This window comes from Carcharodon carcharias, chromosome 2 (assembly GCF_017639515.1).
Source record: "Carcharodon carcharias isolate sCarCar2 chromosome 2, sCarCar2.pri, whole genome shotgun sequence".
NCBI lineage: Eukaryota > Metazoa > Chordata > Chondrichthyes > Lamniformes > Lamnidae > Carcharodon > Carcharodon carcharias.
Window position 1 is genome coordinate 87389571 of NC_054468.1, and position 14380 is coordinate 87403950.

Sequence of the window (14380 nt, forward strand, 5' to 3'; positions counted from 1 at the left end):
TGCACAGACAGTACTGGGGGACACGGTGAGTGCACGGACTGTACTAGGGGACCAGGTGAGTGCACGGACTGTACTGGGAAACACGGTGAGTGCACAGACTGTACTGGGGGACGTGGTGAGTGCACAGACTGTACTGTGGACCTGGTGAGTGCACAGACTGTACTGGGGGACGTGGTGAGTGCACAGACTGTACTGGGGGACGTGGTGAGTGCACAGACTGTACTGGGAAACATGGTCAGTGCACGGACTGTACTGGGGGACACGGTGAGTGCATGGACTGTACAGGGGGACGTGTTGAGTGCATGGACTGTACTGGGAGACACGGTGAGTGCACAGACTGTACTGAGAAACATGGTCAGTGCATGGACTGTACTGGGGGACGTGGTGAGTGCGCAGACTGTACTGGGCGACACAGTGAGTGCATGGACCGTACTGGGGGATGTGGTGAGTGCACAGACTGTACTGGGGGACGTGGTGAGTGCACAGACTGTACTGGGGAACGTGGTGAGTGCACGGACTGTACTGGGCGACCAGGTGATTGCACGGACTGTACTGGGGGACCAGGTGAGTGCACGGACTGTACTGGGGGATCAGGTGGGTGCACGGACTGTAATGGGAAACACGGTCAGTGCACGGACTGTACTGGGGGACACGGTGAATGTATGGACTGTACTGGGGACATGGTGAGTGCACAGACTGTACTGGGGGACCAGGTGAGTGCACAGACTGTACTGGGGGACGTGGTGAGTGCACAGACTGTACTGGGGGACGTGGTGAGTGCACAGACTGTACTGGGGGACGTGGTGAGTGCACAGACTGTACTGGGAAACATGGTCAGTGCACGGACTGTACTGGGGGACACGATGAGTGCATGGACTGTACAGGGGGACGTGTTGAGTGCATGGACTGTACTGGGAAACACGGTGAGTGCACAGACTGTACTGAGAAACATGGTCAGTGCATGGACTGTACTGGGGGACGTGGTGAGTGCGCAGACTGTACTGGGCGACACAGTGAGTGCATGGACCGTACTGGGGGATGTGGTGAGTGCACAGACTGTACTGGGGGACGTGGTGAGTGCACAGACTGTACTGGGGAACGTGGTGAGTGCACGGACTGTACTGGGGAACGTGGTGAGTGCACGGACTGTACTGGGCGACCAGGTGATTGCACGGACTGTACTGGGGGACCAGGTGAGTGCACGGACTGTACTGGGGGATCAGGTGGGTGCACGGACTGTAATGGGAAACACGGTCAGTGCACGGACTGTACTGGGGGACACGGTGAATGTATGGACTGTACTGGGGACATGGTGAGTGCACAGACTGTACTGGGGGACCAGGTGAGTGCACAGACTGTACTGGGGGATACAGTGAGTGCACAGACTGTTCTGGAGGACGTGGTGAGTGCATGGACTGTACTGGGGGACACAGTGAGTGCACGGACTGTACTGGGGGAGGCGGTGAGTGAACGGACTGTTCTGGAGGACGTGGTGAGTGCACGGACTGTGCTGGGGGACGCGGTTAGTGCACGGACTGTACTGGGGACGCGGTTAGTGCACGGACTGTACTGGGGGACAAGGTGAGTGCACGGACTGTACCGTGGAGATAAGATTCCATTGTTGCTTTATCATTGACCATTGACTGTAATGCTAGTGGATAATGATGCCACCTGGAGTTCAGCCTGAGACCCTCAGTTAGCAGACTCATGGGTTTTACCTGTGGGATGATCCCCTGCTGCTCCTTTTCCTGTTTGCCCATCATGGTGTAGGATTTCCCTGCCCCAGTCTGTCCATAGGCAAAGATACAGACATTGTACCCCTCAAAGGCATGCTCCAGCATCTCCTCTCCAATGTCCCGGTATACCTGCTGCTGTGAGGCATAGTTGAAGTCGGCAGGCTGGAATTAAGGCATCAGGTAGTCATAGTTAGAACAGGCCTGGCCTCCTCCTTCAGTAACTCCATCCCAATCTCTTCCCATCCATCACTCATAAACATACTGTATTCCTTTATAAACTCAACTGTCATTAAGACACTGATGCACCAAGACAATATTCTTCTATATCAGGAGTCATATTTGTTGTGACATGTTTGATTCATACTTTGTGTAACAGTGAGCACAGAAAGTCCTTAGGGAAATCAATCACTAAGAAGGAGGGCATAAACTCAACAGAACAATCACTCCCAGATCAGATAAGTACATGTTAGATGCAGAGTAATGATCCATCCACACAGCCCCATCAAACACTCTCAGAGCAGATAAAACATAGGTGAAATACAGTGTAAAGCTCCCTCTACACTGTCCTGTCTAACACTTTCAGGGCAGAAAAACCATGGGTTATATTCTGAGTAACTCGCCTTTGTTTTATTCTTTCATGGGGTGTGGCTGGGCCAGTATTTATTACCCATCCCTAACTGCCCTTGAGAAGGTGGTAGTGAGCTGCCTTTTTGAACCACTGTAGTCCATATGGTGTAGGTACACCCACAGTGCTGTTAGGGAAGGAGTTCCAGGATTTTGACCCAGCGACAGTGAAGGAATGGTGATATATTTCCAAGTCAGGATGATGAGTAGCCTGGAGGGGAACTTCCAGGTGCTGGTGTTCCCATATGTGTACTGCCCTTGTCCTTCTAGATGGTAGTGGTCGCAGGTTTGGAAGGTGCTGTTTAAGGAGACTTGGTGAGTTGTTAGAGTGTATCTTGTAGATGGTGCACACTGATGCCACTGTGCATCAGTGGTGGAGGGAATGAATATTTGTGGATGTGGTGCTAATCAAGCGCATTGCTTTGGCCTGGATGGTGTCAAGCTTCTTGAATGTTGTTAGAGCTGTACTCATCCAGGCAAGTGGGGAGTATTCCATCACACTCCTAACTTATGCCTTGTAGATGGTGGACAGGCTTTGCGGAGTCAGGAGGTGAGTTACTCGTTGCAGGATTCCTAGCCTCTGACCTGCTCTTGTACCCAAAGTATTTATATGGCTAGTCCAGTTCAGTTTCTGGTCAATGGTAACCCCCAGGATGTTGATGGTGGTATTTCAGTGATTGTAATGCCATTGAATGTCAAGGGGCAATGGTTAGAGTTCTTGTTGGAGATGGTCATTGCCTGGCACTTATGTGGCACGAATGTTATTTACCACTTGTCAGCCCAAGCCTGAATATTGTCCAGGTCTTGCTGCATTTGGACATGGACTGCTTCAGTATCTGAGGAGTCATGAATGGTGCTGAACATTGTGCAATCATCAGCGAACATCCCCACTTTTGACCTTATGATGGAAGGAAGCTCATTGATGAAGCAGCTGAAGGTGGTTGGGCCTCTACTGGGAATGGGGCAGTGGAGAGGTGGGGGACTGGGAGCTGCTCATTTCCCTCTGTTCTATGTAAGGTGCTGGTGAGCTACATACCGTGGTGTGAGACCAGTAGGAATAGTCAAAGTTGAAACTCTTGGGGGCCTCCTTGGGCTGCTTCGGATTAATAATTGCTGCAAGAGAACAGAAAGACAATGAGAAAGGAAGAATGTATCAGTGCACCAGTCAAGTAATTTCCACCCTATATAATCACACTAAATGTAGTGAGATACTGCAAAGCATTGTACAAATGCGGTGGCAAGCGGGCACTGGGTAGCAGTGAGAGGAAGTGATAGAAGTATTCGGGCAAAAGATTTCATCCATGGCTCGGTTAGTATTCTTGTCTCGGAATCAGAAGGCTGATGGTTCAAGTCCCACTTAATGCAGGCTCACACTCCAGTGCAGAGGTGCAATCTTTCAGATGAGACCTTAAACTGAGGCTGCCCTTTGAGACGGGCATAAAGGAGCCCCCAGTGCTATTGGGAGAAGAGCAGTGGAGTTTTCCCTGGTGGCCTGGTCAATGCTCATCCCTCAACCTACATCACTAAAATAGATTATCTGGTCATTTATCTCAGTGTTGTCTGTAGGATCTTGCTGTGCACATGTTGGCTGATGCATTTTCTGCATTGCAACAGTGACTACACTTAAAAAAATATATTTTATTGGTGCTTTGGGATGTAAATATGAGTCTTTTTAGGATTCTGAGAGACTTCTGCAAAGATATCAAGAAAGCAGTGGGGCCCAAGGAGAGGGCTCCAGAGAGAGAGGGGCCTCAGCTACCTGCTGGATGCTTGATGCTCAGGGCAGGGACATCCTTCATCAGTGTCCAGCAGTGGTATGTGGTTGTCGACACGTGCCTAACCAAGCCAGTGTAATACAAAAGCAATCAGGGTCCTTTCTGTGGAATCCCATCACCAATTATATGTGCTGGGTGCTATTTCTTTCTCGCTGCATTGCTCAGCCACTGTTTTCTTTTGACCCTTTAGATCTTTCACAAAACAACACACAACTAAAAATCTATGAAAACAACTGGTTAAAATTGAATGAAAGGGCGGGATTGGGACTTTTCCGGCTAGACCTACCCCCTCACAATGCTGCAGCCAGGTGGGAAAGAAATCCGGGCAGACGATCGAGACTTAAATGCTTGAACTGTCAGGTGGGAAGCCTGTGGAGGATTTCAGCTCAGGCAGTGCCTCATTTAATCAGCCACATTCCATCTCCGGAGACACATGGAATGGTCAATGGGGATAGCTACCTGCTACAGGCAAGAAGGTTGAGACAAATGGGCAGTGCAGCTACCTGGTCAAGTACAAACTGTGAGCAGTATAATGTGAATGTAATTAAAATCAAACACACAGATCTCTGCCAACATTTGATAATAATTTGTCTTCGTATAGAGACAGCAATCAAGTGCCCTAGGTTCTAGATAGATTTCACTTCTATCAGAAAGCCTCCACAAGATCTCACACCAGCCTAGTCATGGATATCCATAATTCAATTCAGAAACTATCTCGATTTCAGTCAGTATCTCAGTCCAATGCGCCCATTATTGTAAACCATGCTGATCTCTGTTAGACCCCCATGTGCCTCATTCTTAGCGATCCATAATTCTATTTATATATAAATTTTAATATATATAAATATATAATTATATATTTATATATATATGTATAATTATATATAATAATATACATACATTCACACACAGAGCTGAAAAGAGAATTGTCGAAGCCTTTTTGTCTTGCACTCATCAGGATAAATGCAAGAATGCCAAATTGTAAACAAAACCAACAAGTTATAGCACAGGAGAAAAGGGTGCTGATTGGGTGGCAAGTCGACTCTGATTGGCTGAGGCTTTGCCATGGAGAAGGCATCAGGGAACATTTGGCTCCATAAGCTCCCAGGTAATTCAAGAAATGCACAAAGCTTTTAAATTTTTTTTTATTCATTCATGGGATATGGGCTTCACTGGCTGGGCCAGCATTTATTGCCCACCCCTAATTGCCCTTGAGAAGGTGATGGTGAGCTGCCTTCTTGAACTGCTGCAGTCCACGTGGTGTAGGTAAACCCACAGTGCTGTTGGGAAGGGAGTTCCAGAATTTTGACCCAGCAACAGTGAAGGAACGGCCAAATATTTCCAAGTCAGGATGGTGAGTGACTTGGAGGGGAACTTCCAGGTGGTGGTGTTCCCATCCATTTGCTGCCCTTGTCCTTCTAGATGGTAGTGGTCGTGGGTTTGGAAGGTGCTGTCGAAGGAGCCTTGGTGAATTCCTGTAGTGCATCTTGTAGATGGTACACACTGCTGCTACATGCATCGGTGGTGGAGGGAGTGAATGTTTGTGGATATGGTGCCAATCAAGTGGGCTGCTTTGTCCTGCTTCTTCAGTATTGTGGGAGCTGCACTCATCCAAACAAGTGGGGAGTATTCCATCACACTCCTGATTTGTGCCTTGTAGATGTTGGACAGACTTTGGGGAGACAGGAGGTGGGTTACTCATCGCACGATTCCTAGCCCCTGACATGCTCCTGTAGCCACAGTATTTATATGGCTTGTCCAGTTCAGTTTCTGGTCAATGGTAACCCCCAGGATGTTGATAGTGGGGGATTCAGTGATGGTGATGCCATTGAAAATCAAGGGGCGATACTTGGATCCTGTCTTGTTGGAGATGGTCATTGCCTGACACTTGTGTGGCACAAATGTTATTTGCCACTTGTCAGCCCAAGCCTGGATATTGTCCAGGTCTTGCTGCATTTGGAATGGACTGCTTCAGTATCTGAGGAGTCGCGAATGGTGCTGAACATTGTGCAATCATCAACGAATCTCCCCACTTCTGACCTTATGATGGAAGGAAGGTCATTGATGAAGCAGCTGAAGATGGTTGGGCTGAGGACATTTTCCTCACACATATTCCTTGAAAATATTTCTTTTTTTGCAGAGAACAGGTCTCTGCGTCTGAATGCATGTCACTTCTAAAAAATGTAAATGGGCTACATTACGAGCTCAACTGATTATTAAGTTGGTTGTTAATGTAGCTATTAATGCACTCAGGATTGTTCAGCAAGTGCTGCCCAAAGATGGAAAAAATGGGAGCCTGGGGAGCCTGTAGTTCCCTGTTGCTTTCTCTATGACAATGCCTTGGCCAAGTAGGGTCAACTTGCCAACAATCAGCATTCCTTTCCCGCAAATCATAAATTATTGTGATTGTTTGAAATCTGGCACTCTTGCATTTGTACTGATGAGTGCAAGGTGAAAAGCGTCTGCAATTTGTCTCTCTTTTCAGAAATATTCAAGTTTTTTACTACCAATAACTGTCTATACATATATCTCCAATTTTCAGCTTAGACATCAAACCATCGGATAGGTATTTGTGAAATATCATTGGCACTTTTTGAAGAAGAGCAGAGCATTCTCTTAGTGCCCGAGCTAACAATTATCCCTCAACCAACAGCTCCTGAGCAAAATTAACTGATGATTAGTCTCATGGTTGTCTGTCTGATCTAGTTGTATGCCATGTTTGGCTCTATAACAACAGTGAATGCACATCAGAGGTCCAAGGCTTTGCATCACATCCGTCATCAATAGCTTTACAGTTGCTACTCATCGTATCTTGAAATTTGAGGCAATTTATCACAAGATATTAATTTAACCTTAGCTCATAGATATAGGGCAAGGTTACTGATTGACGTATGTCTGGAGGATGATGATAATCTTGGGTTCTGAATGCAAATGAAGCTTTATTAAAATCACTCCCACTGCAAAGGAAATCTAAGGGTTACCATGGAAACTGCAAGCACGAAAAATGATGCAGCTTAAAGACACTGATGTAGACACCGACTTAAATGGAAATAAAAATCAAGAGAGATGTAAAATGGACACCCGCTTCATGTGGATGCACAAAGACAAGATGTAGACCACTGATCCCTTCATTATAAAAGGCAACTAGCTTGGTGGGACAGTAGGCACTGGATAAATAGCACTTGTGAGGAACCTGTCACAGCTGCGACAGATATGAAGCGTTTTTGTCCGAGACTACTTTTATTCATTCTTTCATGGGAGGTGGGCATCTCTGGCAAGGCCAGCATTTGTTGCTAATCCCTAATTGCCCTTGAATTGAGTGGTTTGCTCGGCCATTTCAGAGGGCAGTTAAGAGCCAACCACATTGCTGTGGGTCTGGAGTCATCTATAGGCCAGACCAGGTAAGGATGGCAGATTTTCTTCCCTACAGGACGTTAGTGAACCAGATGGGTTATAAAAACAATCAATGATAGTTTCATGGTCATCACTACTGAGGCCAGCTTTCAATTCCAGACTTTATTTGATTAAATTTAAATTCCACCAGGAACACTGTGTCCTCAGATCATTAACCTGGGCCTCTGGATTACTAGCCTAGTGACATTACCACTGCGCCGGTGTGAGGATGACAGCCTTCCCATGGCCCACCCTGACAAGCTGATTCTTGAACTCTTGAATCCGTAACCAGTGTAATCGAAACGGTGACCAAGCACCCCTTACAGGCCTCCTGGTCAATGGGGCAAAACTAAAAATTGAAGCAATCACGACAACCCCTCGCAAGGCCAAGCTTTTTGAATATTGGTCCATGGATCTGTCAACGAATGCTGAAGGTCTCTCATGGACCAAATGTGACTACCTGGAAAAGATGCTGAGAACAAATAACATTGCTGTCCTCATTGCTAACAATAAGCAAGCATGTCATTACAAGTTTTATGGTTATAATCCTGCCACAACTTACACCTTCAAAATATGGCCTGGCGATTTATGTGAAAGGTGAAAATACTGACTACATTACAATCCCTAGGACAGAACAGAAAGGTACCTCTACAGCAGCTATCAAAATTGACAAGCTGACACTTATTTATAAAGCCCCTCAGCGAAGAATGGCCTAATCCAACTCTCGCACCCCCTGAACATCCTATCATATATGTGGGAGACTTCAACAGTTGCCATGTGGAATGGGGCTATGATTCAAATGATAGCCCTGACAGCTTAGATGTTGGCACTGGCTGTTTACCTTGTGTATGATGCCAGACATAGTGCAACCTTCTGATCAGCAAGTTGGAGGAGAGAATATAGCCCTGGTTATCAGCCACATGGGAGTTGAAATCCCTGTCATGTCAAACAAAAAAACAAGTGCCAAAATGGAACGTCCATGAGGCAAACTGCCCTGGATTTACTGCTCAGGTGAAGAAAACTATCCACCGCATCCCCCCCCCTCCCTCACCAACACCAGAATAGTATAATCATTTCATGGCCTTGCTTACAGCTGCAGCAAAGATGAACATCCCTTGAGGTTTCAGTCAGCAGTACATTGGAGTCCAGAATGCAAAGCCCCCTTTCAACAATACCAACAAACTGGAGATCCAGCAGCAATGTCCAGCACCATTCACGACTCCTCAGAAATTGAAGAAGACATGTCTAACTGTACCAAGACCTGGGCAATATCCAGGCTTGGGCTGACAAGTGTCAAGTAACATTTGCACCACACAAGTGCCAGGCAATGATCATCTCCAACAGGAGAGAATCCAGCCATTGTCCCTTGATGTTCAATGGCACCACCCCCGCTGAATTTCCCACTATCAACGTCCTGGGGTTTACCATTGACCAGAAACTGAACTGGACGAGCCATATAAATACTGTGGCTACAAGAGCAGGTCAGAGGCCAGGAATCCTGCAGACAATAACTCGCCTCCTGACTCCCCAAAGCCTGCCCTCCGTTTAAAAGGCACAAGTTAGAAGTTGATGGAATACTCTCCACTTGCTTGGATGAGTGCAGCTCCAACAACACTCAAGAAGCTTGACACCATCCAGGTCAAAGCAGCCCGATTAATGACACCCCATCCAAAAACATTCACTCCCTACACCACTGACACACAGTGGCAGCAGTGTGTACCATCTACAAGATGCACTCTAAGAACTCACCAAGTCTCTCTGACAGCACCTTCCAAACCCACGGCCACTACCACCTAGAAGGACAAGAGCAGAAGATAGATGGGAACACCACCACCTGGAAGTTCCCCTCCAAGTAACTCACCATCCTGACTTGGAAATATATTGCCGTTTCTTCACTGTCGCTGGGTCAAAATCCTGGAACTCCCTTCCTAACTGCACTGTAGGTGTACCTACACCACATAGACTGCAGTGGTTCAAGAAGGCAGCTCACCATCACCTTCAAGGGCAATTAGGGATGGGCAATAAATGCTGATCTAGCCAGTGATGCCCACGTCCCATATTTGGCATTGGGGGCAGTCCAAAGAAGGTTTGCTAGGTTGATGCCAGGGATGGAGGGATTTTCTTATGAGGAGAGGTTAAGTAGGTTGGTCCTGTGCTCATTGGAGTTTAGAAGAATGATATGCGACCTTATTGAAACATATAAGATTCTTAGGAGGCTTGACAGGGTAGATGCTGAAAGGTTGTTTCCCCTTGTGGGAGAGTCTAGGACCAGAGGGCAAAATCTCAGAGTAAGGCGTCATCCATTTAAGACACAGGTGAGGAGGAATTTCTTTTCTCAGAGGGTAGTGAATCTGGAATTCTTTACTGCAGAGGGCTGTAGATGCTGAGTCATTAACTATATTCAAGGCCAAGATAGACAGATTTTTAATCAGTAAGGGAATCAAAGATTCTGGGGAAAAGGCAGGAAAGTGGAATTGAGGATTATCAGATCAGCCATGATTTAATTGAATGGCAGACCAGTCTCAATGGGCTGTATGGCCTACTTCTACTCGTATGTCTTATGGTCTTATGAGTTGTCCAGAGTCTTCCCCACTGCCAGGTGACTTTACCCTCATGGAATTGATGCTGGCCTAATAACCACAAAAAAGGGCAAAGCTGCCGGGAAGGGTGGTATCTCACCAGACTTCCTGCCGCACTATCTTTCCCCACCAGCAAAACATTAGCTACTGACACTCTTCTCAAAAATGGCCACATTCCCCAAATCTGGTGTGAGGCCATGACAATAGCCCTGACAAAACCAGGAAAGTCAGATGACCCTGGAAACAACAGGCCCAGTTTGTATGACCAATAGGCCCCTGGAGTGGCTCATTCTTTTATGAGTGAGCTCTATTATCAACTCATCCCTTTAAGAGCAGGCTGGCTTTATGCCCCAGCGCAGTTTGCTGTGAACAAGTCCTTGCTATCCCCACAAACATTGAGGCTGGTTTTCATCGCAAGCTCAAGACTGGAGCCACTTTAACAGATTTTTGCTCAGCCTATGATACTGTCTGAAAACATGGCTGATGCTCAAACTGTCCCTGCTGCTGCCATGTGCCAAACTACTCTGGCTGCTGTGGACATTTCTGAGCAAGAGAAGGATGAAAGTCTACCTGCGAGACAAGGTCAGCACTCTATGAACACTCAAAAACAGTCTCCCACAGGGCAGTGTCCTGGTACCGATACTTTTTAACATTGACATAAGCGACATGCCCACCACATTATCACAAAAATTTATGTACACCGATGATATTGCCTTGACAACTCAGGTAAAACCTTTCCACAATTGTTATGGCACAGCCGATGGTAAATGCTGAGCTGTTCAAATCCCAAAGGGAAACTTGAAATAACTGCCACCATTTGTTTTGCAATTTGCATAAATTTTGAGATGCGTTCCCTGAATTCAGTAGTAATAAAACCACCAAGGATTTTACAAAACTAGATTAAAAGTTTATTAATAGAAGAAATAACTGTAAATACATGCATAGGTCTACAAATTCCTACGATGATAACTTCTAATTCCCCAAATCAATCTAACTCCCAGGTACACTTTTGTTAAGGCAACAGTAAGACACAAAGATTTTAAAAGACCCAGGCAAAGAAACATGTTACCCTAAACAAGTCAACTTCCAAGTGAGTTTTCTTAACTTCAGCTTGAGGCATAGATGCTAAAGGCTTTTTCACACACTTGTAAGGTTTTAACAAAGCTTCCCTTACAAACAGCCCTCACTCCTTTATAAATATCCTACTCTTTGAATGCAAACACCTATTGTTTCATTATGTCTTTGGACTTTATCTCCCTGATAATAAAACCCCCTCATAGCACACAGTTTTACCAGTAATCTTTGGGAAAAATAAATATACTGTTCCTAAACTTCACCTGGCTAGGTGACACTTTTCACCCCTCCTTTGACAACAATCTAGCCTGGTTTATTTCAAAATGCAAATGTTCTCTTGACACCCATGTTTCTAAACTTCCCCAAGTTTATCTAATTAACATTTCAAACCTAACCCCTCTTCTTAGATCAAAGCACCTAGACTAGCTACCGCTGATTCAATTAAAGCACACACACATATCCCGCTTTTACTCTATTTTATAATAAATTCCAATAACATTATGAGAATTATTATATCATCTTGACAACGATATAGAAACCATGGGTTATATATGGGTCAAAAACCATGGGTTATTAAATATGGGTCAAAATCCTGGAACTACCTAACAGCACCATGGGTGTACCTGCACCACATGGACTGCAGTAGCTCAAGAAGGCAGCTCACCATCACCTTCTCAAGGGCAACTAGGGATGGGCAATAAATGCTGGCCCAGCCAGCAAAGCCCACATCCCATGAATGAATAAAACAAAACCATGCTAAACTCTGACCTGTCAAATTGCTGAATATTTCTAGAAGTGGAGACAGCAATCAAAGCCAACCAAATCCATTGTCTCTGCACTCCACACTGAAAATTGCAAGGCATACAGCACTTTACATGTCACCTTCTGTGGAGAAAAAATGCGGCATGATCTAACACCCACCTATCTTGGAGTGACCCTTGACCGCTCCCTAACTTACCATCACCACCTCTGAAAGACAGTTGAAAAGACCAAGAAATGAGTGAACACCATCCTCAACTCCCCATCACAAGTTGGGGTGCAAAAAGCACTGTTCTTCGTACTTTTGCCATAGCTTGGGTCTTCTGCATCCATATGGGCCTCAGGTCATCAGGCCAAACTCATTGACACACAACACTCAGTAATGAGAATAATCTCTGGAACAGAGATCAAATTCAGTTTAGTGATTAACAGTCCTCTTAAGTATTGCTCCTCCATTCAACAGGATGCAGCAACACGCAGAGAGATAACGTGTATCAGCAGCAGCTTGGATCTCCTCATCCAGGGAGACCTTCAAGTGCCTCAACTTGCTACATGGCTTTACAAAACCCTCTCTAGACACGAATCAAACATCTCCAACTCCATAACACTGAAACTTGGAGGAAAGCTTGGGCAGAGAATACCCTCCCAAATAAACATATTGTCTCCGACCCAACATCTCAACAACCAGGTTTCAATCCCCCACCCCCAGAGCAAGTGGACAACCCTCAATAGAATACGGACTGGTCATTGCCAAAGTGGCCACCCAATGTGCCTTTAACTCAAGTTTGAGGGTGACATCCTGGAATTACACTTGGTCTCCAGCAGGGCATTAGACTGGTTAGGGAACTTGACATTAAAAATGTGACAACAGCTTCTGCTCCTAATGCAATACAAAAGAAGACCACTACACCACCATCTCCCCTTAGCTTAGTTTCTCAGTTGAAGCTTAAAGTTTGCCTGATGCTAATGATGCTAATGTTATTTGGTTGCCTTTCAAAAACAAGAAATATCCCATGAGGAGGGTGAGACAGAACCATTGTCTAGGATAATCTAAAGAACAGGTTACCATTTGACATTCCTGGATCTGGTATGAAACCTACGTGGCTAACTAGGTAAGTGAAACTGCTCTTCAGGGAGACTCCTTCAGTTCTGAAGTGAAGTGACAGCCTCTGGAGTGGGGCTTGAATCCACAACCTGCTGATCTTGGGGTCAGAGTGTTACCTCTGACAAAAGACCAAGCAGTCAATGATGAGTGGTCAAGTGGAGGAAGCCTAGAGGCTTTCTCCTCTCCTCAGCACCAACATCAACTGTAATGCTGCTGCCCAGTATCAGATCAGTGCAAGGAATCTGTGGCCTATCCTTATCTCATTGCAGCCACTTTGGAGGACCTGGGTGCAACTTCTCTCTGCATGCACTGCAGCTGCTGGTGCAACCTCTTTAAGGGTCCTGGTGTTAAAACATCCAGTTTGGAGGGTCCAATAGTGCTATGTTTCCTTTTAAGGGATTGCTGATGGTAATGCTCTCTCTTTAGGGACTCGTGGTAATGATGTTCCCCTGTTCAAAGTCCCACAGCTCACGTGCTCTGTACAGTGTTTGTTGGGTTGCTGAAGGATGCTCGATGGGTTACTGCTCCTGGTCACAGTGCTCTCCTGTTTAATGGATCCCAATGATGATAATTCCTATTTAAGAATCCTGGTGGTGTTCCTCAGGTTCGGATGCTAGACGCGGTGTAAAAGTTCCTTCTGGGTTTAATCCAGGATAGCTACGGGAAGGGTATTTCCTGAGCTCATTAATAAAATCAATTAAACTAAATCACATCCATCCATATTGCAACCACATGGCCATCTGCAACAATCAGGAGATGAATTAGTGATGAGTCACTACTCAGTGATGCAGTTGCCGAGAGATCGAGCTGAAGGGTGTGCAGACTTAGGCAAGAGACTAATGCTTCTTTCGTCAAGGACAAAGAGATATATGCAATGCAGAGAAGACAATGGGCAAGTCAGTGTACTGAATGGGAAAGGTCAGCTCAGGAGTCAAAGGTAAAGTTGCAAACATATCTTTGCTCTGATATGTTATCAAATTGACAACATCTATTTCTCATGTGACAGTCTAATGACCTTAACATTCCAGATAATGTGCATAATTCAGACAACAGCTGAGGTCTCCCCTCATTTCTCAGGCTGTGAGTGATCACTCCCCACTCTGCATTGAGGCACCTCACTCTCAGGGGCAGAGCCAACTGAACTCCAGTGCTCCCAGTGGATGGGTAAAGGCCTCTGGTTTACTGTTCCTAATCCAAGGACCCCTGCAGCAAAGGCTGGGCGAGGTCAGGATGGAATTCTACATTCTGACTCCCCACAGCTTGTCTATACTCGCTGTTAAAGCTCATTCATGAAGGGGAACCACCCGGGTGAGGTACAGCAGGGTCTCCATGGAG

The 14380-nt window shown here is 46.0% G+C and overlaps 1 protein-coding gene across 17 annotated transcripts in view; it reads right to left on the minus strand.

The window, feature by feature from the left end:
• Positions 1-14380, minus strand: part of kif1aa (kinesin family member 1Aa) — a 290591-nt gene that overhangs the window by 187717 nt on the left and 88494 nt on the right. For all 17 annotated transcript variants that reach the window (XM_041175369.1, XM_041175336.1, XM_041175327.1 and 14 more), the window contains exons 2-3: positions 3397-3473; positions 1719-1898 (exon numbers count right to left, since the gene is read on the minus strand). In XM_041175369.1, the coding sequence (XP_041031303.1) occupies positions 1719-1898; positions 3397-3473 (257 nt within the window). The remainder of the gene's footprint in view (positions 1-1718; positions 1899-3396; positions 3474-14380) is intronic.